The sequence below is a fragment of the Scleropages formosus genome, chromosome 16 (genome assembly GCF_900964775.1).
Source record: "Scleropages formosus chromosome 16, fSclFor1.1, whole genome shotgun sequence".
Lineage (NCBI taxonomy): Eukaryota > Metazoa > Chordata > Actinopteri > Osteoglossiformes > Osteoglossidae > Scleropages > Scleropages formosus.
This window is the reverse complement of record NC_041821.1, coordinates 25824865-25849967: the sequence shown is the minus strand read 5'-3', so window position 1 is coordinate 25849967 and position 25103 is coordinate 25824865. Positions and strand designations below refer to the sequence as shown.

Here is a 25103-nt window from a genome sequence, read left to right as displayed (position 1 = left end):
TTTTAGGTCCTGTTAAGTTAGGGTTACAAGTGTGCACAGAAGGTGAACAAGCTATAGATGATCCTACACATTCTATATCTACCGGTTTTGAGCTATCGGTGAAGTTCCACCTCTGTTATCTTCCACATCCATGTGATGCCTCCAGCTCTGAGTTGATGCACGGGTTGTCTGTAAATAACACGCAGCTTACATTGTTTTATTTTGCATTTCTAATTATGATTATTACACTTGTATTGGATGTTACATTACCTCATACAGTATTAATGTTTCTCTTGTAAAAGATGGGGTCAAGGCGCTATAGATGACAGCCCGACACCCTGGTCTAACTCCTGGCCATGTTTTTTTTTTTTTTTTTTTTTTTTTTTTTTTTTTTACTGGACTTTCTTGTTTATGCTGTATTGTCACTGTTCCTGCCCAGGGAACTCAGAGAACAACTAGCCACGTGTATGAGGCACCCCAGTTCACTGCCCCCATGCTGCCACGATCAGGTCAATGAGAGAGGGAGTCATAACAGCCCCACTGTTGCCTCCCACTTTGCAAATCTGTTCTGGCTGCTGACATTTATGTTTATCCCTTTAACAAATGTTTTTCTCCAATGTGACAAAAGTCAAAGTAAACAAAAGTGGATTTCACGATTGAGACAGATGCAGATGTGATTGTCAAAGTAAAGTCACTTCGTACAAAACCACTGTTTTTGCTGGTGCATATTAGTAGCTGCATGGAGAATTCATGATGCCTGCCATGCATCATATTTGATGTGCCAACTTTGAGTATCAAGCCAACCCTGGCTCACAATTTAGGTAGGGGATAACTATATGAATAAGGTGGTGTCCTACTGCTCCATGAAATTAAGGTGATTGTCAACTGTTTCATCTTTCTTTCACCAGAAGTACATTTTTGCCATGATTAGAGCCATACTGTGTTTTCCCCAGAACTTCTGCATATGTAATTGGCTGTATGATATATAATTAGTGGAACCATCGCATACTTTCAGAAAATCGCAGAGGAGTTCTGTAGCGGTACATTATTCCTTTTACTCTGCAGCCTGGTACCCATGCAGCATTTGAAGGACCCCCTTTCCACAGTGATTGATTCATATAAAGATCTGACTGATTACAGGTATGATTTGTGCATTTCCCTTTAACACTGCAGAGCCTAGTTGGGTTTGCACTCATTTCTACATCCGTTGGGGTGGGCAGTATTGACTGGCGAGGCAGGTCCCAGATGGAGCCATGGACTAAAAAACAGGAGGGTAAGTAAAATGATTTGCAGCATGATGCACTTAAGCCCAATATCTTACTGTGAGCCGAGTTGAACAGTCATGACCCCAAGATGCAGCCTCTCAAGAACACAAGTTCTGAGCTCTGGCTGCCTGTGAAATATTTGGGGTTTAAATTTTCTTTACTTCTATAAGGGGGGCTTGTTGGGGCAGCAGGCTTGGCTGGGTCCTGCTCGGGGTGCCTTGCAATGAACTGGTGTCCTGTCCTGGGTGTGTCCCCTCCCCCTCCAGCCTTGCACCCTCTGCTTGGGACAAGTGGTTTCAGACTGTGTGTGTGTGCGCACACACACTTCTAGCAGGCAGCAGATTCTATCAATTTTTTCCTGTGAAGGAAGTATTTTCAGTTTTTGGGTTAATGTGCTTTCTAGTAAGGGGCCGTAGTGATAACGGACCATTTACTAACAAGATTCTGGTGTTGGCAGTGGTCTGTCAGTAATGACTGATGGTGGACTTGAGTCCAAATGAGCACTCTGACATGAACGGCATAGAGAAACAATTTTTATTTCACACATTTAGAAAATGAAACGCACTATACAAATGTCTCTCGCTGTAGGAACAACGCACATTAGACAGTACAGAGGGCACAGACTCACCTTTGCTCTCTGAAAGTCCTGCCGGAATTGCATTCAGAAATTCTCTTAAACGACAACCGCCACTGTAAGCAGCAGTTCTCAAAAGCTGATAATTTTATTTATACTTTAACTTAAAAGCAGATATGCAGTAGCATGCGAGCCCCTCCCCACAGAGGGTATAGAATCTATCTTAATGTAAAGGTGAAGTACTGCTGTCCATATTTACATATGAAAAGGTGTCATGTTGATCCTGAGCAGTTTGTGAGTAACGTCAGGGTATGAGGCCAACAAGCTCTCCAGGTCTCCACTCGAGGGGGGAAGCCCAGCTTCACTCCCACTTCACCAGCTGCCATACAGACTCTACTTTGCTCATTTGTTCCTCTTCTGTGCTGCACTCCTTACCCCATTCTCCAAATGGCAAAAGTAATGACGTTTCACTTAAGAGACACTTAGAAGGGGGTGGGGAAAAAATTATGCTAAGTAGCTGTAGGTGTCCTTCTCCCCGTCGACACGCTCCAGATATTCCTTCTCTATCAAGATGTCGATGCATTTCTAAAAGAGACGAGACGACATTACAAAACAGCCGCACCGTGGCTCACAGGCATGAGGAAAAGGGCTGAAGCTGGCGACATTCTAGCACCAGGACAGAATCAGGCGCACCTTGATGACAGGGACCCGCGGTTTAAACCTGGATGACAGCTGGTTCAGTACTTCTGCAAGTAGCTGCTGGTGTTTCAGCACCTTCCTCATCTTCATGATTCTGACAATGGCAGCCTGCACAGAGAGATGAGAAATAAGTCATATGAGTATGTGCTGCGGTGGACTGGATTGTGTGTGGTAGACACACGCCTGTATAAGCAGCTTTCTGTCTTCCTCGATGTTCTTGTGAGTGGTTTCCTGTTCCTGCTTCTGCTCTGTTTTCATTGGCACATTAATGTTGACCCGCAACTTCTTACTGCAGAAAGGAGCACAATGTCACATGTCACGCATTTTTGACAACATACATTATTTTTATTGCAACAATGCCTACATGATACTAATTTTAAAGGAAAAGCTTTAACACTTATTTTCTTCAATAATAACAAGGATCACAAAACCGTACTACTTACTTCTTATAACCTAAGAAAAGTTTTATTAAAGTTTCTGGCTTGAAGTCTACTTCATCCACATTGGCATTCTCATCTTCCAGGACCTGTTCAGAAGAAATAATTAGAGATTAGCACATGATTCTATGTTCTATCTTATGCAATAGTTAGAAGCTCTGTGAATTTTTACACTTACCAGTAATTTGGACTTTAGCAAGATTTGCAAAACTTGCACTAATATGTCCTGTAAGGGAAAAAAGCAGCACATGAATATACACACTGCAGTGTACAGCAGCAGAGAGTGTAGACAAACAAATGCTCAACATCCATTACAGGAAAAAGGTGTCTTGCTGGAACAGAGTTTCACACACGTGTCCACACTCACCGTTTTGATCTGTGTGCTGTCGATGAGCTGCTGCACAGTGTACGTGTCCTCTGTGTTGTACTGCAGTAGAATGGCCATCTGGAACGTGGATGCCTGGGCGCGGGGAGAGGGGTTAGGGGGCCGTGTACACATACAGTATACACAACCTCCCAGACTGGGACACAATCCCAGCTTGCTTTTCAACTGCACAATTTCTACTGATAAAATGAGATGGAAAGCAAGGAATGCAAGGAGTGGACTGCCCACCTGCAGGGTATATCTGTTCTTGAAGCAGTTGGTAACCAGCTCCCCTTTGGACAGGTGGTACAGCCAGGTGAGCTTGCGGCCGCTGTGTCTGCTGGCATAGAAGGCGGTGAATCTTTGGTAGCTCCTCTCAAGCTGAAGGAGGGTAGGCGGTAGAAGGAAAAATAAGAAAGAATATGGGTTACAGAGGTGCAACATAAAGCAAAACAGCAGGCTGGTATCTTGACTTGACTACACATCACGTCAGGAAGCTACAGAACTCTGTACTGAGCAAAGATCTGAACGACTGGAAAATCCCGACACAAAACTATCTAAACTGTACATGCAAGGCAGCCCAATCTTCGAATATTTCTGTAAGTTCTTTATGGTAAAATTCCAAATGGACTGCAGCCGCCTTACCTCGGATGGTAAAGCGAATGTGCAGGACTGCTGGAATGGCCAGGAGCCCGAACTGAGTACCTGTATACTGAAGTCCACTGAAACACAAGGACCACGCAGTGTTACAACACAACAGTCCCCCAAAAAAAGTGCAATGCTTGCCCCCACTCCGGGGGAAGGGGTGCACTGGATGACCCTGCTAACATTTACATGTATTCATTTAGCAAAGTTTTTCTCCAAAGCGACTTACATCTCAAAGAAAGTACAATTTGTGCATTACATTAAGAGAGAGACATAGGTGCAGATGTGTGATTCTTAAGTAAACTGTTTGTTTCTTTCCACTTTATGTACCGCTGCTCATTACATGAATAGGTGCATAAAACTCAGAACAGACAATTCCTGATCACCTTTCCACAAAATAACAGCCAGGGAGACAGTGACATCCACTTACGGTCCAGTGGCTCAGAGTTGGAGAGGTGCTTCCTGAATTGTTCGTTCAGGTCCTTACTGACGCCGATGTCTTGAAACATGCGCTGCAGCTTAGACGTGTACTCGAAGCCACACGCTTGCTGGACAGAGACGTTCACGTTCAGTGAAGGTGCCACACTGATTATAAGGGCTAAATAGAGTTCCTATGTACACTACATTACTGAATACTGAAGATTTCAAAAAAGCTACAAACCAAACGTGAAAGAATTAAGTAAGCACTTATTTCAACATAACACTACAAAAAAGGATTAGAAGCCAGGAGGTGTATGAGGAACACGACACTGCTTTACTGAGGCTCCACAGACTAAACCTTCGTTCAAGGGGGAAGAAGACCTCCGTGAACTTAGGTACAGGACAAGTGTCCTCACCTTCAGCTTGGAGATCATGCTGGCCTCGGCGTCGTCACTAGCGCTATTCTGGTGCACCAGCCTCTTGGCCAGCATCTTGGCATAGAACTTCTGAAACACATCTTTGTCTTCAATGTACTTGAAGACCACCATCTGAGAGGGAAAATGCCAGACAGGGATGCACTGAATCAGATTCCAGCAGCTTGTCTTTTTCAGAGCTAAATGGCAATACACTCCTTCTTCACATACAATACTCCCCCTAAAATCTTTATTAAAAAAAAAGTGGAAATATATCGCCTTTATTCATACTATGGGTTTATAAATTCAGTACATCAGCAATTTTGCCTGATATGCAGTCATTTTACTTCAAATGTACTTTGTATGACTCCAACAAATACAAGAGGCAGTACAATCACACACGTACAGTGAACCCCATGTGATTCCTGTGTCACGGGTCATCATCTCAGAGCCATATTTCACACAACGACAACAAAAGAAACATGGAATAAACACTCATGGCAGCACTGAAAATTACAGAACACAAATTCATTTCACTTTGTGCAGAAATAATTATGTCCATCGCAAGGCCCTGTGGGAGGATAACATGCTGTCACACTAACAATTTAAACCAATCACAACCATCAATTAATATCAATCTAATATTACAACTGAAAGAGCAGATTCACTATTTCATTTTACAGATTTATTCAACAGTTTTTCACAAATCAACTTTCGTTGCTAGTTTACTCACAATGATTTACCAGTTTATACAGCTGGCCAGTTTTTATTGAAGCTATTCAGGGTAAGTACAGCAAGAGAAGGGATTCCAACTGCAATCCGTGAAGTCTTTACAGAAAAAAAAAAACTAGAAACATAACTATTAACTTGGTTGCCAAACTCATTGTGACTGGGTTCTTTCAGAGAGCGGGACTGAGGACAGATTCAAGGTGTGTGAGACTTTGTGTTTGGGGTATGACACTGCTGAGGCGTAACAATCTGGCAAACAACACAAGGAAGTTCTGCAAAGCAGCTTCTCTCTGCTAGGGACACGTGTCCTCCTGCTGCCAGGAAAGGGTTTGCAAAATAAAATTTAAATAAATAAATGAACAACAGCAACGGGCACATCGGTTCCCCTCCCCTCTAGTTTCCTGCTCCTGTGGCCATAATCATACGAACAGCCTGAAAAACACAAATATCCCTACACTGCCACAATGCTGCAGCACCTTGGCGGCACAGTGTACATGTGATTTGAAGAGTGATAGTGCTTCTCACACCTTCATTTCTTTATATCATCAACGTCTATGAGCCAAATTATCAAAATGTCTCCATCCCGTGCACCACGTCTCTCTTACTGTGCTTGTGAGGTCAACTCTGGACGCGCAGCTCTGGATGTGCAAACAGTTCAAAAAAACAAATGGAAGTATAACAATAAAGGGCAAGCTAGAAATAATAATTATTGCTACAAATATTATAATAGGTTGTGCTGTCACTGTCATAAACGGATGGATACCTTTTATTTATTTTACTTTTTTTTTTTTTAAACTTAATTTTAGGTCACACATTTTCTGCCCAGGAACCTCTTTTATAACTATGTGAACTTGATCCCGTCAGTGGGCATTTGTGGTTTCGCAGAACAAATTCACTCCTTTGGACACAGACAGGTGTGCTCCGTCACAAAGGGTTGGCATCTCCATCTTCTCTAGTTTGTACACCTATTAAGTCTATTTCTGTGTGCTGAAAAAACACAAATTAGGTCAGTCTGATTTATGTTATAATTACCCTGCCTCTAAGTGAACAAGAAGCAATGCTTATAAAAGCATGAAAAATAAACGTACCTTTGATTCTTTGCTTCATGTGACATTCGCCAGTATTAAAGGCTGGCCATTATAACACGGCTGTTAAAGGCAGTTTTTCACAAGCATCAAACTCACCACTTGGTTCAGGGTATCCTCCAGCTCAGCCTCCTCTGGATTTTTAGAGCTGGAACAGAATAACACACAACATGTTATACACATTATATCGTACACAACTGGTCACGTGGCCATCTCTCAAAATGGCCACAGGAAACTTGTTTCCACTCCAGAGACCCACAACTTGTAAACTTTTCACTCTATGGTGACTAAGTTCTCAATTAATAGATTCTGATGTGTCCTGGCTAATAATAATAATGAGAAAATCTAACTACTGTGATTTCTTCCCCTATACACTCTCAAAAAGGGAAAAGAATTAAAGCAGGGACCACTGAGGGAAGAGGGGTCGAAATCACAAAAGTAAAGAAGGTCGCTGTGGACGCATTGGAAGTTTTTGATCAAGAGGTGGAGATCGAGGCTTTGCCTGCCTGTTCTGTAGCTAGTCGTGCCGGTTCACCTTCGGGGGTAGATTTGGTGACATGGATGAGAGAGATATCATTCCATTAAGTGTCCCATCTGAGCGTTACGAATGAGACATTCGGTCGATGGAAGAATATGGAAGCTAAGCAACCTTGGAAACACAGATGGACGTTGTCAATGTACAATCGATGCCAAATCAGAGAAACTTTCCATCTTTGCGGCAGCTTTGGAAACAAAACTCATTGCTCTAACTGATCGCACAAACAGTGCTGAAACTCGCTGTGTCCAGGCTGAATACAGTATACGGCAGAATGCGAAGTTTGCTCAGTAAATGCACTGTAGAAGAAAGCCGAGTTGAATCAAGCGAAACTGGACAAATTGGAATTTAAAAACTGTCAATAAATTGAAGATTGATGGATTGCCTGAGAACGCCAAAGGAAACGATCCTCAATTTCCGCAGGACGAACTACGTTCCTGGGTGGGACTGCTGGCCGATTTGCCTCCTACCGCGTTTGATTTTGCACACTAACTCCTAAACCGTACTCCTGACTTAAACGTCCGTCCTTTTCGAGAAGCTTTCTGCTCTGACTTCCGACAAAGAGACCGTCAAGGAAGCTGCAGAAAAAAAACACAACATCAAGATTCCCACCTGCAATTCTACCCAATCTGCTTGCTGAAATCATCTGGAAAAGACACCAAACTGAAAAAGGCGTTAAAGCTTCCAAACAATGGAAAATCTACCAAAGTTCATATTTTCATGCCTGATTATGGTGTCTCCATGAAGGACAGATCTGCATGTTTAACTGCTGGGCGTATACCACTGCTTTCCTGCTGATCTAAAGGACAGACTTGAGAGCAAAACTTCTGTTCCTTCTGTTCTTACTGGGCTTTGCGTTTTTTTTTTTTTTTTTGGTTCCTGTGTTTCACCATGTTTCTTATATATCCGCAATTTCTTCATAGTGTTTTCTTCACTTTCTGCATTTTACTAAGAGTACCACAGCAACTGGTACTGTAGTGGTTTGAAACTCATCTCCAGCTGCAGTACATTTGCAAAGGTACTAGTTAGGAGTTGTCATTCCAATAAATATATGTACATAAATATATGTGACAACCACAAACATAGCTGGTGGCTGACAAGTTCTCTAATGGAAGGAAGCTGCTACTTTTCTGGCGGTAGACAGGCTGTACTTCTTCGGAACACTATTTTAAAGGGTTAACTATTTTAAATTTATATTTAACAGTTTCCAGTTAAATTAGCATCCCAAATGTTAATTTTAAGTTGGCAGTTATTAATATGCTTAAACTAAATGTAAATTCAGTCTTGTTTACAATTACATTGAAATCTCTGAGTTTTGTCTGTTTTATTTATTTTTAATAACAGTAATTTTTAGTTGTGGTCTATATTAATGGTTCTCTTTATACATGGAAGATGTTTTTCACCTGTGATTAAATCTTAGGACCACTGACTTGGACAACGGCAGCTGATCACTACTGTGAAACATTATTTGCTTCCCGTGTATTATGTTTGCAGTTACAGCTTCAATGTTACTCTCAGAGGGGGTGTGGTGGCGCAGTGGGTTGGGCCACAGTCCTGCTCTCCGGTGGGTCTGGGGTTCGAGTCCCACTTGGGGTGCCTTGCGGCGGACTGGCGTCCCGTCCTGGGTGTGTCCCCTTCCCCCTGCGGCCTTACGCCCTGTGCTGCCGGGTAGGCTCCGCGACCCCGTATGGGACGAGCAGTTCTGAAAATGTGTGTGTGTGTGTTACTCTCAGTTGTACCCATATTCTGCATGTCACTGTGATCCAGTGTTGCATTTGTATGCATTGTATATGCACATGTCGTATACGTTCTAAAGAGCTTTTTTTAAAAAAAAAAAATTAAATTTAAAAAAAAAAAAAAATCGCACACAGCTAATTTAGCCATTAGACAAAGCTTTAATTTCTCATGGTTAAACTACAGAAGGCAATCTAGGAACAGGGTGAATTACCCATGTGATCCAATGTGTGTGGTGCAGACCTGAGTATTAATACTGGACTGGATTAATGATATCTGAAACCAAAATGCTGGACTGCACGCTACTTCTATGACCAACCCGCAACTGCTTCGGAGCACTGTGCCCTAGTTTTAGGTACCTCTTCTTCAGCAGCGAATCACAATATCTGGCCAACAATTCAGGCGACTTGCTAGACGACTGAGCCATCTTGGTCACAGCATTGTTGTTGATGAAGCGCCCGCAAGCCTGCAGAGATGAGATGCAAACTGACTGAGAAACCTAATGATGTCACATTCTACAGTAACCAAAGGGCAGAATGAAGAGTGAAGAGCTGCTGGGTGCAATGCAGCACTGATTCATCACAAAGGAAACCATCACCATCGTACCTTGTCCAGCGCAGCGACAAAGCCAGCATCGTTGTTGAACGCGGACATTACTAGTGCATTGTACTTCTTGTGAACATCTAAGATTGTCTGCACATACATTTTCGGATCCTGAGAGGACACAGAAAAATACTCTGAGAACATCTGAAACGTGAAAAGAGCACAAAGGTTTGCCTGTTGAAGCAGTAGCCCAGAAGAACATCCCCTGGCCTGATCCAGGCAATGTTCTGTTGTCATATGAAATTTTTGCATCACCTAACCTGTATCGTATGTGCTCAGTAATTCTTTGAAAATCTTGTCAAATTATACATTTTATTTTTATTATTTATACATTTTTTTTTTTTTACTGCCATGATGAATGAGATGTTCCATGCTGAGCTGGAGATGCAAGATACCATTTAGCAACAATATTATTATTACTTGTTAAATTGGCTTACAATTGTTACTTAACCTAGAATGCCTAGGAGAGGTAGGCAACCACTGGCCCGTGGACCCCCAGAGGTTTTCTTTCCCCTCAACTTTCAGTTGGGAGTTTTTGTTCCTTTCTCCAGTGGTCAGTAGGCATACTTATAGCTCGTACTTTATTATGGTAGCCATTAGTTGACTGTCTTCTTTGTATCTGTTTTTTTGCGTTATGTCTGTGTTAAAGTGCTCTGTGTCACTGCATGAGAAGAGCGCTCTGTAAAAATAAATTGAATTGAACTGAACTGGTTGACTTGAAATACATCACCCTCTAGGTTTCAGTGAAATCTCCAAATGTACTTCAGGCATAACGCAGGTAACAAGGTTGTGAATGTGCGTACATTGAGAGCAGCTTCTCCACACTTCTCTATAGCAGCCAAACCCTGGTTGTGAATGTGTGATTCCAGCAGCTTCTTCAGCTCCCCCAAGCCATCGGTGATCCTGGAAACCAGGTTGTACATGCGACCCAGGTCTGCAGATCAAAAGGAGACCAGGTCAGAGAAGGAAAGCAAACCCAGCGCTGGCAATGTCCAGTAATCACGAATGACAGCCTGGTGCTCCAACAAGCTCTTTCTTAACACCAGGAAAACAAAGGAGATTGTGGTGAACTTCAGGAAGAAAAAGAGAACTGACCCTAGTCCTGTGCTCATAAATGGCAAGGCTGTGCAGAGAGCCCCCAGTTTCAAATTCTTAGGGGTGAACATTACAGAAGACTTCTCTTGGGCCACACACTCATTGGAAAGGCACAACTCTATTTCCTGAGAAGACTGAGAAGAGCGAGACTGCCCCAGGAACTTCTTGTGAATTTCTTTCGATGTACAGTGGAAAGTGTACTGATGTACTGCATTACAGCACGGTATGCCAGCTGCACAGGAGAAAGCTCTGCAATGGGTCATCAGGACGGCTGAAAACATCATGGGCACACAGCTACCAGCAATCGAAGACATTTATCTGTCCAGATGTCAGAGCAGAGCCTCCAAAATTATCAGGGACACCAGTCACCCTGCACAACACCTCTTTAAACTGCTCCCCTCTGCAAGGCGATACAGGACAATTCTCTCTCTCTCTCACACACACACACACACACAGATGAAAACTGCTTCTTCCTCAGAGCTGTGAAACAGCTGAACACTGCCTGATTTTTATTGTATTATACTGTATTCTTTATTCATTTATTACTGTATTATCTGTTTAAATTTTTATTTTTATACTTAAGTCTTGTGTTTTATATTGCTGTCTAAAGAACTCACGGAATACCACTATAGTTTTGTTGTATTGCACAGCAATACAATGACAATAAAGTCTTCAATTCAATTCAGTGACAGTGGGGTCTACTAGGACACAGCAATAACAAAGCTAACAGTCTCGATTTATCTATTATTAGGTTGTTTAAACTGATGTTTCTCTTAAATCCACTTCAGTGGTTTTTTAAAGGGACAACAACAGGAGGTTCTCATGGTACTAGATCCAGCAACCTTTGGGTCCTCCTCAACAGGCCGCTTAAGTTGTGTCCTGTTAGTTGCTAGTGCTCTCCTGACGTGCACAATCTCCTCACCCTCATTTTTGTCAGCATCCAGCAGGTTCTGGAACTCCATGTGAAAGATCTCCAAATGCTTCTCGATGAGCACCTGTTCACACTTGCGCGCAAGCTCATCGTGCGTGCTCTCGTGGAGGTACACCTGCACCCGACGCTGCTCCTCCAGAAGCCGTGCCTCTGCCTGCATGTGCACACACAGAAACACACACAAAGAATATAATGGGCCCCAACTATCCCTTAAAACACAGTCTTAAACTATTAATGCTTTATCGGTCATGCACCCAATCGCAGAATGGTTTTTTTCTTAAATGCTTAAATGGTAATCGATAACAAACAAAGAATCATTTTAATCTTAGCCCAGACAGCTGGGACACACATTCTCATAACCGATCCACCAATTCCCTACCTTCTTCATGTACTCTGTCACGGGGTTTTGTTGCAGGAACTCCGTACTCTCCCTGGTGTAGAAGCGTTCCGTGTCTGCCAAGAACTGGGTCTCAAAGTTCTCCTTGTATACAGACAGCGTGGGTCCCTTAGCAAAAGCATCATCTTCGTTCAGACCCAGTTCAACTAGAATGGGAAACACGCTTCAGCAAAACATGTCCACCTTTGCTCCCTCCTTACTTTGGCGTGGAATTTAAAGGTGCACAACACAACCTGTTCCCCTGCTACACTCCACCACCATGTTCCCATATACTCCTTTTCACACCTGAGCTGGACAACCAATGAAGCAGCCAATTCAGTATCATAGTGGCCAAGCATCAATCACCGTAGGACTGGACCACACCACTGATCAGCCGCGTGTTTATGGTTTCCCCGTTTCGCTCCTTCTCAATCAGCTTCAGCACTGCGTTTGTTACCTGTGGGGAATCAAAAAAAAATCATCTGCACAGTTCTGAAAATGTTCTGTGATCTGATCGTGTAATGTAAATGTTTTAAAAAAAATTATTATTAGGAAGGTGATTAGGAATTGTCGATATCTGGATAAACCTTAATGCAGCTACTTGTGTGATGAACACTGGTTCATATGGTGGAAAGACACTAACCGTATCTAAGAATCACACATTTGCATCGAAGTGTCTCTTTCTGCTAATGCTAATGCAATGAACACATTGTATTTTCTAGGAGATGTACGTCGCTTTGTAGAAAAGTGTCTGCTAAAATTAATAAATGTAAATGTAATGATCGGCAATTCAGCACCACCACATTTCTGGGGAACACCAGACAGGGTACTCACTTGTTTATTCACGGGTCTAAATAAGAACTCTCTCCACGTTACCAAGGCAAGCTGAAACACAAAGGAAGTAGCTCAAGTGAGCCAACCAAGCAGACACCAACCTTTACACTATGAAGCATCACCAGGTGCCTCTCTCACCGAGTAGATTTCATAGATGCCCTTGCGACCCTCATCGCACTCACGACGAACCCAGTGGCGGTTGAGGTAGGCACAGATGCCATTGAGGACTTTGCTGGAGAACCTGTAGTCCTCCCATTGCTGCGTGTAAAACTTCAGCACACTCTCATCCATCAGGTCCTCGCCATCCTAGGAACAAAAGAACACTTAAAGGCTGCTTTCATTCAGAGGCCAGTATGGTGAGATTACCCCATCAAGAATTTATGAACAAGGCACAAAATATGACCAGTTGTGACTAACATTCATAAATGTCACTATTTAAGCATCAAGCTGAGCTGTAATCAGTAACAGTGAACATTTTCTCTTGAACACACAAAAAAACTGATTTATACAAACTAATGAACATGTCATCATGCGTGGCGCCACACAAGCACTATGAGGAGAGTACACTACCTTGAGCAGGTTTGTCAGGTAGTTCTTCAGGAATTCCTTCAGTCTCTTGTAGAGCTCCAGCCCCACAAACTGTGCCCCACCGGGGCTGGGGGTCTTCTTGGAAGGCTTTGAAGCAGGGACGCCTGCCCCTCGGGCCTGGTTCGACTGATGTACACTTGTGCAGTAATTATAAACATGTCTGCCAGGTGGGTTAAGATCATTATATTTAGTTTGCCTACAACAGCATCATTTCAAATTCAACCTCATAATGGAACAGACTGTCTGAAATGACACCTCTTCTCCACAAGCTCATCCTAGCACTGAATCATTTCAACATGGACATTTGTAAGCAACCAACAGTACTTTCCTGTCATTACGTTTGTTTTGTAAAATTCTGAATTCAAGCAGTTTTGTCCCAACTGTCAACTGTTCAGCCTCTACTTTCCACACATCACACAAAGGGGAAGTATGGAGCACCAACAGCCCAGCGCCACCACCTGCTGCTCCAACTAATTCTGGATGAGGTCCACACTGCTTGAATTCCGCAAGAAACTGCTTACCATGAAGTCAATGGAACCATAAGGGGACAATGAGAATGAGAGGAAGCCAACATTTCTGAGAAATTCAGTACCTAGCTACTTCAGGGTTTTGTCCTCCACATACTTCAGTTTGTCCATTCAATGCAATAAATGTGTACCATGTGCCGTAACCGCACTTCTCCTGAACAAACCTCAGGAAGATGAATTATGAATCTCCACAATACAGAGCTCAGGTACTGATCTTGGGTTTAGGGTGTAGTCAGCACCATGCCTTTGGCTCCCCTGTTAAGTAAACCATATCCTTCGGTCTACCTGGTTTCTAATGTAAAAATTACACTTTCTTTCTAACCGCGAAATGAAAGAGACAATGGCAACAAATTCATGACCAAAAGGTGCTGCCTGCTTTTATACTGTCCCACCCCACCTGTCCACCTCAAGAGCACACAGCAGGATACGTGTAGAGCTCCATGTAGCGAGACTTGGCCATACTCTGTCTGGTGTACACCTGCTGTATCCCTGCCCGAAGATCATCCCAGATCTGGTCCAGCCCGATCTGCTTCAGCCCATGGGGGTTCTGGTTCCTGTTGGATGACATGTTCTCTCGGTTGCCGGATCCACTTTTTGAGAAAACTGACCCCGGCACTGTTTTCCCTGATCTTCGTATGTGATGAAAATGGTCAAGGAGCTGCTACTCCATGAGGCGTGGCAGGTATGATGGCACAGGACCAAAAGAATGTCAGAGTCCCCTCTCCTTAGGGTTCCCGTGGGGGCTTCAGCGGCTCCCTTCACACAGTGACCAGGAGGTCACTGCACCAGAAGACCTGAAACACACAGAGCTGGAATGACCATCAGCACAACCGCCCTGCAGATGTCACAGAGACAATGGGGTCACTGCACAAGACTGACTTTCACCCGCCCTCACCCCTAGCTACGATGGCAGTATTGTGGTTAAGGATCTTAAATTAAGTGTCAGCATTCGTTGGATCAAGTGCCAGAAAAAATGTCCTTTTCACATTCTGAGAAACTAAAAGAAACCCTGAAAGGGTTCAGTTAAAAGTCCAGCTGTGTAAAAAAGGAAAGCTATGAAATTCACCTTCATAGACTACTATACAGAAAATCTAAATATGTGAGCTGTTTGTTACATACTGTCACAATATGGGTAGAACTGCTGCCTTGCATTCAAAGGACTCAGCTTGCAATTGCACCTCTTGCTGTAATATCCCTGAGCAAGGTATTTACCTTGAATTGCTCCAGAAAAAAAGACCCTGCTGTATAAAAGAGTAAACACTTCAAGCAGCAAAACACTAAGTTGCCTTGGGGGAAAGTGACAGCTATTTTTATAAACAACTGGTGGTCAACATGCTCCATAGTGTGAAAGGTTGAACAAAATGCCTGGTTATCCAAATTACAGGGTAAATAAACATCTGTATAAATTGTTATTTACTTGCTTAGGGTTGGGGCTTGATACTTTTCTCCATAAACTCACTTATACAGCTGGACATTTTACTGTATGAATTCAGGGTTAAATTCTTACTCAAGTAAACTACAGTATTATCTGGAAAAGAGAGCAACCTTTAGACCAAGTACCTGAACATTATGCTACCTGGTGCACCAAGGGTGTGAACTGGCTTTTAAATTATCTGCTCGGCCAGTAAATTCCACAGTCTGTTGCTAGGGATATCATCCTAGAAAGAGCCAACATTCCTCAAATAACTTTCACACAATGCAGTCAAGGCATCAAAAGCTGCCTTTATTCTTTGTAATAACATTCCAAAGAAAGGAAAAGAACAACCCTGTTAAAATAGAAATTGCGCATTTCTGCTAAGACTATTTTCATATGAAACACACCTATGCAGTCAAATAAGATCACAGCAGCCAAAGCTTTACATTTATTTTTTCATTCTAGAGTTTTATTTATGCGATTAGTTGTAAGGAAGCAAACAGTGTTCAAACTAGATCATACATGTCTCAGAGTATAAATATAGACAACCTGCACTACTTTAGAAATATTATGAAAGTATGGGCCTGGTTTACATACAGCTTTTTCAGTAAGAGATGGAACTGCGTGTAAAGATAGCCAAACAGAAGATAAAAAATTAAACTTAGTTATGAAAGATGAAATTAAGATATTTTAACATTTTTTTGCCATGGATTTTTTGACTGAATCCAGTATGATGCCTGATCATTCTCAGGGCACAATTTGTAATTTTGAGAATATCTACAGACATTCTACATGTATTCATTCATTTCAATGCTTCTCCTAAAAGCAATGTACAATACAGAGTAAACAAAGCACATTTCACAACAGGCAAAAAAACTTTACCAACAGAAATGCGGCTGACTAATCTTGTTCCTTACCATCCTTTTGCAGTGCACAATACCCAAAACTACCTGAAGAATTGACAGCAAATAAAAGGGTGGCTGAGATGGTGATGAAAGTCATGCACTTATTAGGATGTCATGAGAGAAGTGAGTATGAAAGATGGGAATTCATATTCTTACATACTGAATGGGATTCAGCAGTTCGGAGGAATAGAGGGAGCTCATTCCACCACACTAGAGCCAAAACTAAGAAATTGCAGACTTTTAATTTTGAATCCCTTGTGAGTAAGATCACCAAGCAGCAAGAAATGGAAAAGTCTAGTAATTTTGCTGAGGTGTGAGGAGTGATCAGGCCTTGAAGGTATTGGGTTGCTGACCCTTTGACAGTTTTTCACTGCAGGCCATAACTAGACCCTTGATATGAACAGCAACGTGAAAACAATGGGAGATACATGAGAATGCTTTAGTAAGTCAAGCAACTTGTGCAGTGATGTTCTGAATCAGCTGGATAGACTTGTGGTGGAAGCTGGAAGACTAGTCAGGAGGGAGCTGCAGCAGTCCAGGCAAGATATCACTTTGGTCTGGAGCAGGAGCCTTGCGAGATATCGGCAGATTGTGTAATTGTTATGCAGGAGGTACCTGCAGAATGGGGTTTATCCCTTTATCATGTTGGAAGAAGCAGAGACTTGAGTAAATTGTTACTTCCATGCTCTTGACTGATTAAGTGGAAGAGCAAACTGTCAAATTTGACGGTTCCCGACAGGTGGCTGGATCTCAGTCCTCGATATTCTGAGGTCATAGTAGCAAGCTGCTGTCCATCAAGCATTGCAGGAAATTATAAAAATAATAAGCATCACCACCAAAAGTCTTACGCAGAGCACATCCTACTCATCATTTTCGCACAGATAACTCCCTTACTGCACCTCACTGTTAGGAGTGCTATGCCAAATGGGTTGTACAAAGCATCCATTTACCAAGACGAGAACTCATAGTCAAGGTCTTTGTTTACACACAAGCCACACTGGTCATATTTCCCTCTCCAGCTCTGTTATGTGAGCTCTGGGGATCAAGGTTGAGACTTGGATAGGGTCTCACATGTTCACATGCTGCTGTGCTTTGCACTGCAGGTGGCCACGGTTCTGTGGGCTGGCAGGAGCAGTGCTGCCCAGAAATGGTTCTCCCCTTCCTAAATATAGAAACCCTCACCCTGGTGTTCCACTCAGTTGCAGCAGAGGCCCCAGACCCTGTGGCTTTAGAAACACGTTAACTGACCCCAGGGGTACCAGGTATACCAGGTACCTACTATCCATGCAATTGCAATAGTCAACATGATTCAGCACTCCAAGTACCTATATACAGAAATGCTTGCTAACACACTCAAAGAAAAGAAAAAAAGAAATACTCAAAAAAGTGAATTTCAATTCTGAATTGGAACAGAGCATATATCAGAAAAGTAAACAACAACAACTGTGCAACATCAGTAATCATATTCATTTTCATTTCCAAAGGCTGATCTTTCCTTGGCGATTCTACTCATGTAGAAATTGACACTTCTCAAAACTGAAAAGTGTCAATTTCATCAATTAAATAAAAAATATTAATGAATTCAAAGAGGGGGCGTGGTGGCGCAGTGGGTTGGACCGGGTCCTACTCTCGGGTGGGTCTGGGGTTCGAGTCCTGCTTGGGGTGCCTTGTGACGGACTGGCGTCCCGTCCTGGGTGTGTCCCCTCCCCCTCCGGCCTTACGCCCTGTGTTGCCAGGTAGGCTCCGGTTCCCCGCGACCCCGTCTGGGACAAACGGTTATGATAATAATAATGAATTCAAAGAGGAAATTGGAATATTTGCAGCAAAATATGTAAAACGGATTAAAATCAAGCAGAAAATATAACCAACATGACACAGAATTACATCTAAAATAGTCTACTGCCACCTTTAGTAATATATAGAACTTATTTCTTTCCCACACCTGAGAACTAACTAGAAGGTGACCACATATTAGCTTTTTCACCTTTACACTTTTCACTTGAGCTTTAAAACTCATCATAACATCCAACCCTAACAAAATTATTGTCTTATCAAAACCATTCTTTGACCTTTGTTTTATCCAAAAACTGGCTACATAAATGGGTAAGGTGATGTATTTTTACATTATTTACATTGATTTAGCATAAGCTTTTGTCCAAAACGATTTCCAATGAACTCTGTAGTGTTATCAGCCTAAACGCCTTATTCAGCAAGGTAACTTATACTTCTAGATACACTATTTACAATGCCTGCTAAAACACTCAAAACCATCCATACATCAGTGGAAGACTGTCACTCACACGCTATGGGGAGACTGAGCGGGGATCGAACCTACGTCCTCTCACACCACCTAAGCACTGTGAGACAGCAGCAGTACTCGCTGTGCCACCTGCGCCCATTATTTTCTTTGTTTTTATCATCTAAACTCAACTCCAAAAACAACCAAGTGTCTCCAAAACGATGCACACAAGAGGCTGTTGCTTCTTCCAGCTGCATGTCCCTGCACATTGAAGAACCTTTCCAATGGTCGCATTGAGCTGCCCATGGTGGTAACGAAGCAGGCTTCACAGACAGCCTGTTCATCACGTTCGCACAGATGGGAGATGACAAACCATCTGCTGGGGGAGCTTTGTGTTGCTCTGATCTCCGACATGGGAAATGGGGTCCTAATCCCTGCCATTGAGACGAGGTAGGCACCTGGCTGCGCTCACCGGCTCACAGCATCACTCGATCCACCACTGCCCTCATACTCAGCCAGTCATTATACCTGACAGATGCTCGTTTCAGAAATATTTAATCAAGTCAAAGCCCACAGTAAGTACTCTATTACTTTGAGAACACTAAGGTCCATGCCATACAACTGGGGTCATTATTTGTTATTTAAAATGGAAAAAAAAAAAAAAAACAAAGCCCAATAAAGTTTCCAACCTTTAAATAACAAAAGTATAAGTAATAATCTCTTTTTATTACTCTTCACTGGGACTGATCTTTCAGGTGGCCTTTAAGGTCAGTTATGGTTTAATGAGTTTAAAAAAAAAAAAAACCACTCAGATTGTCACGATGAGCCATACCGTATTCCCCATGAACACAGGGAAGAGCACACAGCGAGACACATCCCAGCATCATTTCTCCCTAAAAAGGCACCACCTTCTTTTTGCAACCTAGTGTTCTCGCCCAGTAACCATGGCAACAGAGCCCTGGAGCAGAATCGGTAATGTGGCGCCTTTCTCATTGGGAGAGGGCACAGATGGAGAGCTGCGGTGAGTGGACAGGCCTTGCAGGGGTTTACACCCCTCCAACAAAACTCCCTTCACAGCTGCTATTAATTGTTTAGCAGCGGGACCAGAGACGTGCCCATTTACGAGGAAAAAAAGGCAACACTGCCATCGATTAGCAACAGAAAGGATGGCGGTTTCAGAGGCACTTCCAGCCTTTCTGTGGTGGTGTTTGGGGAAAAGAAGCTTAATGACATGTATGGGATCCCTACAAAATGATCATTTGTTCCATGTTTCCTGGAAACACCTTAAAAGGACGAAAAAATTTAATGCTCAACGGCCTTTTCAGGGACAACCTGTTAAAATGTGGCTCATATCAGGCTTTAAACAGCTTTCGTGGAAAAGACAGAAACCACATTCGAGCTTAAACATTTAAAAAACAACAAAAAAAAAAAACCTTAAACATTCTTCTGCAACAAGGTAGTGTCACTAAATACATTAATTTGAGGTGGAACCTTAAAGAAATAAACAGCCATGTTTAGCTTTCAAGGTTAGTAATTTAACAATGGACACAGTTTTTATTAGAATAAATTAATTTTCTGTTTAATAATGGGAAAATCCTGTAGAACCAGAAAGTGACAAGGAAGGGGAAAACCTGACAGAGCAGCATAGCATATGGTTTTGCTGAAATATTTCACTATTGGCCAACGCCATGCAATGAGAAACCTCTCATATTTTCTCACATAGATTTTATTATAACAGAACACTGAATACACAGCATAATAATCTGGAAACTGGTTTATGCCACCTTCATATGAAATTAATTGGTGTGAAGACTTGTTAAATCTACATATGTGCCCAATTTCTACCAATTGATAAAAATAGGATTATGATATTTACCACTTCAGAGCCAGGTGTGACTACAAATTCTTCATTCACATCATATCATGAAACATGCCTAATCACATCACCTTTACAAATTACATGAAAAGTCATGTCTAACCTTAAGCGGCACCTCACTCTTTACTGTCTTCAGAGTGAAACAAAAATATTTATCACAAACCAAGTCCATGGCTTCTCTCATATAACAAAGCATTCCTGCTCAAAAAGTCAGAATCCAAGAAGACACGGACATTGGCAGCACAACACAAACAGCATGCGGCTGCAACACATTAATGTACAAAGATGAACCCTCTTAAACTACAGGCCAATGTAATATAACTGCGTAGGTGCGCGACTTGTTGACCTGAACGGGAAATATCTTACAGAATCTGACCTTCCACCGTGCGCTGAAGCCGAAAAGGAACAGCACATGCTGCAATGCTGAAAGACATTACACTTGCATAACCATTGCATAAAACCTATCGGTGATATCTACAAGACCTGATCAATCACTACAACCCAATCAGTCTGCATCTGGCTCCGATGCGATGGAAAGACCACCCCTTCTCACTCAGAACTGCCAAATCTCACTCTACATCTAAGAAGGGAATCAAAACTTACCTCTTTCAGCTTCACTTCTCCCAGTGCTCAATAAACGTGTAGGTTTAAAAATGCTTCATAATTTAATAATTGAAAAGCCTATATGCAGCAGGTGTAATGTACACTGGTTCATATGGTGGAACGTGACAAATTTTACTCAAGAATTACATGTCTGCATCCAAATGTCTCCTCCTGTTGATATAATGCACTTTTTCTATTGTTCTTGGAGACATACATCGCATTGGAGAAGACGTGTCTGCTAAATGAATAAATGTAAATGTAAAATCCCTTTACTTGCATTTGGCCAACACCAGTGTCAGGCTGGAAATTTTAGGAACTTTTTTCTTAATTACCACTTAACACAAAACGTAAGATTATCAAAACAATGTACCAAAAATTAAACGAATTCCAGTCATGACCTCAGCAATGAAAATAATTTGCTTCTAGCATTATGAAGCAAGATGAAAAAAAACTTTTTTTTCCAGATTTTTATCACCAAAACCAGGCAGTTCCTGGCATCCTGGGGTCAGGGTAGCCAAGAATCTCCTCTGAGGAAATCCACAGTAATGTAGGAAGATGATGGTAATGAAGAGTAAGAAACATTAAAGAGGGTCTTGCCACAAACCCTGAAGAGCTGTTTCTTTTGCTGTTCCCACTAAGAACAGAAGTTCTCGGTGCATTACAATGATCCATTATCTGTACCCCTAACCTCGGCCACACCGAAATCCACCATTAAGGGTACCCTTGGTGATGAATAACTGGGCAATATGCATTTCGTGCTGATTTTTTGTGGATTTACAGTCGGTTAAATGTCTTTGGACAGAAATGTTGCCGTGACATTCTTTTGGATTTATATCGTTTAACAGATGCTTTCCTCGAAAGTAAAGTACAACTTGGAGGAAAAAAGGTGCATTTCACTAAAATTTTTTTAAAAAAATTGAAGAAATTTGCAGAAAAAGCTTGTTCTATGTGGCTGCATTGGTATGATACAAAAATTGAGAGGATCAAATTTCCATATTTACTAAAAATGCAGGACACAGTAAGGTCTCGGGAACCTTCAATGTGTGTTATGAGACACACCGAATTAACCATTGAAGAAATTCAGTACTCTGACCTTACACTTAACTTTAGGAAACTTTACTACACTAAAATAGGCTTAAATTTCAGAACTGCAGTTTCTATACCATTGTGCTTTGTACCAAAGTGTGACCTGTGTACATGGGAGAGAGGAAAAATGAAATCATAACAGCTGTCCTTACTTGCCCAGCATATGACCCCGTTATTGTGGAAACGCATAAACTGCCCTTAATACCGCAGTGTGTATAAAATAAGTGGGCAAGTACCGTACCACTTAAAAAAAAAAAAAAAAAAGATGGTATGCATAATGCATAAATTGGGGGGGGGGGTTACATGTTTGAATCCCACCTACTGCAGTGCTATCACTAGTCAAGGTACTTATCTTGAAATACTCCAGTAAAAATTATCCAGCTGTATAAGTGGGTAAATAATTTTAGATTTCTCTAAAAAAATACATTTTTAAGCTAAGAGACAGCTAAATTAGTAAATGCTTAAATAAAAATAATGTATTCACATTTGCGCTGCTGAAGGTTTCCCAGAATCATACACATTAATACACTGTCACCTTGCCATTTCACAGATATATTTAATCAGAATATTAATGAAAATAATCCATTTTGTCATAATTATAGTAACACTGACACTTAAGCAATGATAATAATTCACTCATAACAATCAGTAAAAATTGCTACTGCCTCATTCTTTACAAGTATAGCTTGTATTCTGGGCCAGACCACAAACAAAACTGTACTAGAATGAAACTTAGAGGAATTGAAACAGCCCATACAGCCATGAGAGCTGGATTCAAACAACACAACTGGGTAACACTTTTTAATATTTTTAATCTTTCATTTTAAACTGGTGGAATCCCATCCAGGGCGTACACCACCGCATCAGCCACGTGCCCACTGCTTCTGGGATAGGCTCCGGTTCCCAACCCTGTTCAGAAGAAGTGGAAATTGGACGGATGGAGGATTTTAATCCTGGAATTTATTGCATCAATCTTAAAATTAACTAGCATACATTATAATATTGTCAGGTGGAGCCATCAATTAAACATGACATGTCACTCTTTACATTCATTTTAGCTGCGGTGCCTTCCAAGGTATTATTATTATATTATGTGGCCCGTGGATCTCCAGAGGTTTTTTTCTCCCTCAACCTTCAGTTGGGAGTTTTTGTTCCTTTCCCCGGTGGCCAGTAGGTATACTTATAGCTCTATAATAAGTTCTTCATTATGGTAGCCATTAGTTGACTGTCTTCTTTGTTTGTATCAATTTTTCTTGCTGTACGCCTGTGTTAAAGCGCTCTGTGTCACTGTGCGAGAAGAGCGCTCTATAAAAATAAATAAATCTGCCAGATTTTGTGAAAACTTTTCAGATAACCGACGACACAAATGAAGGCTTCACAAATTTAGAGTATTTTGCATTCAACTAGGCAATTCTATCCTTTTGGCCCCAGTTTCAAAGACCTATCCTTAAAGAAAAAAAAAAAAGCCTGGATATCTCTGAAAGAAACTTTTTTTTAAACGAAAGTCTAGTCTGCAAGGTGACTGTCCTCCAAGCACACCATAGTCTATAGACACATCTTCAAACAAGCATCGGTGCTACATCACGGCCATCCTCACATTTAATTTCCTTTACAAGTCAGCATATTAAGATTAAATTTACTCATTTTGGGGACACTTTTCATTTATATAGCAGGGTAATTTTAACAAGAGAAACTTTCAGAGCACTACAGCATTAGGTGGCATAACTGGTCAGCTTCAGCTCTGAAGGCAGCAACTCCAACTACTACTGTATGAACTGCTTCTTTATAAAATAGATTTACCTTCAGGCTCACTGTCCCAAGTTTTCAACCTATGTGAAGACAAATTCATATATTAATTAAGGGTGTATTAATATGACAGCCCCAGTGTGGCCTTCACCTGGAAGGTGGCAGAGGGACAGAACTGTACTCTAATTGTACTCTGATGTACTGTACTTACATACATTTTCACATTTATTCATTCAGCTGAGGCTCCAAACCAAAGCAACTTACAGTGTTAAGCGACTTTACAATTATTTACCCATTCATACAGCTGGGTAGTTTTTACTGGAGCAATTCAGGGTAAATACTTTGCTCAAAGCAGCTGGAGCCTCGAGGAGGTGAGACTCAAACCTGCGACCTGTGGGTCCAAAGATAGCAGCTCTAATAACCTCTCTAGACTAATCTGCCTACTGCACTGAATCTTACTGTGCTGTACTCTATGTGGACAGATATATGGATCCCAGCTCAGCTAACCTAGCTAGTAGGGCCCCCATACATGGAGCGGCCGGTGCAGTGGGGGAGAAAAACAAGAGTTCGCCTCCTGCTCGAGTATTCGGGTGTATTTTTTGAAGTTTGTTAAAAAAAACGACACTCTGTAAACTAAAGGAACTATACTGATCAGCTGAATGACGGAGGGGCGTTGGTTGACTTGAATTTGAAAAAAAGCTGCACTAGACCGCGGTACAACTAAGTTTGAGCGGCGCACTCTCTAACAATAACTGCAGCAGTGAGCAGAGCAGCAGGCGGTTCGCTCTTCCCGGAGATGCGACGGACGCGACGCCGCGCGGAAATGTTGTCGAGCGGCCAATGCGCGTCCTTCTAGACTTTATTCGCTCCTCGTGCGACCGAACTGGCTGGAGACCTTCCGGGGACCGAGCCGCCGCCGCCGCCGCTGGCTGGACGGAGCGTGGCCCTGCGAGTCCAGGCAGTCGACAGCTCGACATCCCGCTCCCCGAGTCCGTGGTGCCCGTCTTGTTTATTCACAAACTAGTATATCTGGCAACATAAAAACACCCACTCGTGCCACTGGAATTCCATACAACATGTTTAGCCTTACCATTATTCCGTTGGCCCGGATCGATCGATGTCGTGCTCCGAGTAATGTAAAGCCACAGACACAAATACGCGTTGTTTTATTTCCCACAAATTAATTTTTGAGCTGACTGGAGCCCCCTTCTCCTGCGAAAAGGCTCCGAAGCCCCGAGTGCCCCTCGGTCGCTTGGCCGCGCTCGCGCACCGTACTCAGTCTCTGCTACTGCTGCGGTGTAGGGAAAAAAAACTGGTTACGTCACTACAAGCAGTGTCCGCAGAAGCCCTCCCGTATAGAACAAGACCCGAACAAAACATTGGTTCCTCGCCTCACTTTCG

At 42.2% G+C, this 25103-nt stretch overlaps 1 protein-coding gene across 1 annotated transcript; it reads right to left on the bottom strand.

Moving 5' to 3' along the window:
- Positions 1 to 1747: 1747 nt before the first annotated feature.
- Positions 1748 to 25009, bottom strand: LOC108919683 (cullin-1-like). The gene is made up of 22 exons (XM_018727886.2): positions 24793 to 25009; positions 14262 to 14627; positions 13289 to 13466; positions 12857 to 13024; positions 12719 to 12769; positions 12251 to 12341; positions 11888 to 12051; positions 11500 to 11662; positions 10286 to 10416; positions 9486 to 9593; positions 9239 to 9345; positions 6710 to 6758; positions 4800 to 4931; positions 4394 to 4511; positions 3964 to 4040; positions 3568 to 3699; positions 3322 to 3414; positions 3133 to 3180; positions 2961 to 3043; positions 2701 to 2806; positions 2512 to 2625; positions 1748 to 2403 (listed from the first exon to the last, which is right to left on the bottom strand). Exons 2-22 carry the CDS (start codon positions 14399 to 14401, stop codon positions 2323 to 2325), a joined length of 2334 nt encoding a protein of 777 aa, XP_018583402.1. The 5' UTR covers positions 14402 to 14627; positions 24793 to 25009; the 3' UTR covers positions 1748 to 2322.
- Positions 25010 to 25103: the final 94 nt, after the last annotated feature.

Excerpts from the sequence above, each read along its gene's own strand:
- LOC108919683 (XM_018727886.2), bottom strand. The coding sequence starts at position 14,401 with ATGTCATCCAACAGGAACCAGAACCCCCATGGGCTGAAGCAGATCGGG. Across the intron at positions 13,467-14,261 it reads CGCTACATGGAGCTCTACAC|ACATGTTTATAATTACTGCA; the intron begins GTATCCTGCTGT and ends CCCACCTGGCAG. Across the intron at positions 11,663-11,887 it reads TGACAGAGTACATGAAGAAG|GCAGAGGCACGGCTTCTGGA; the intron begins GTAGGGAATTGG and ends GTGCACATGCAG.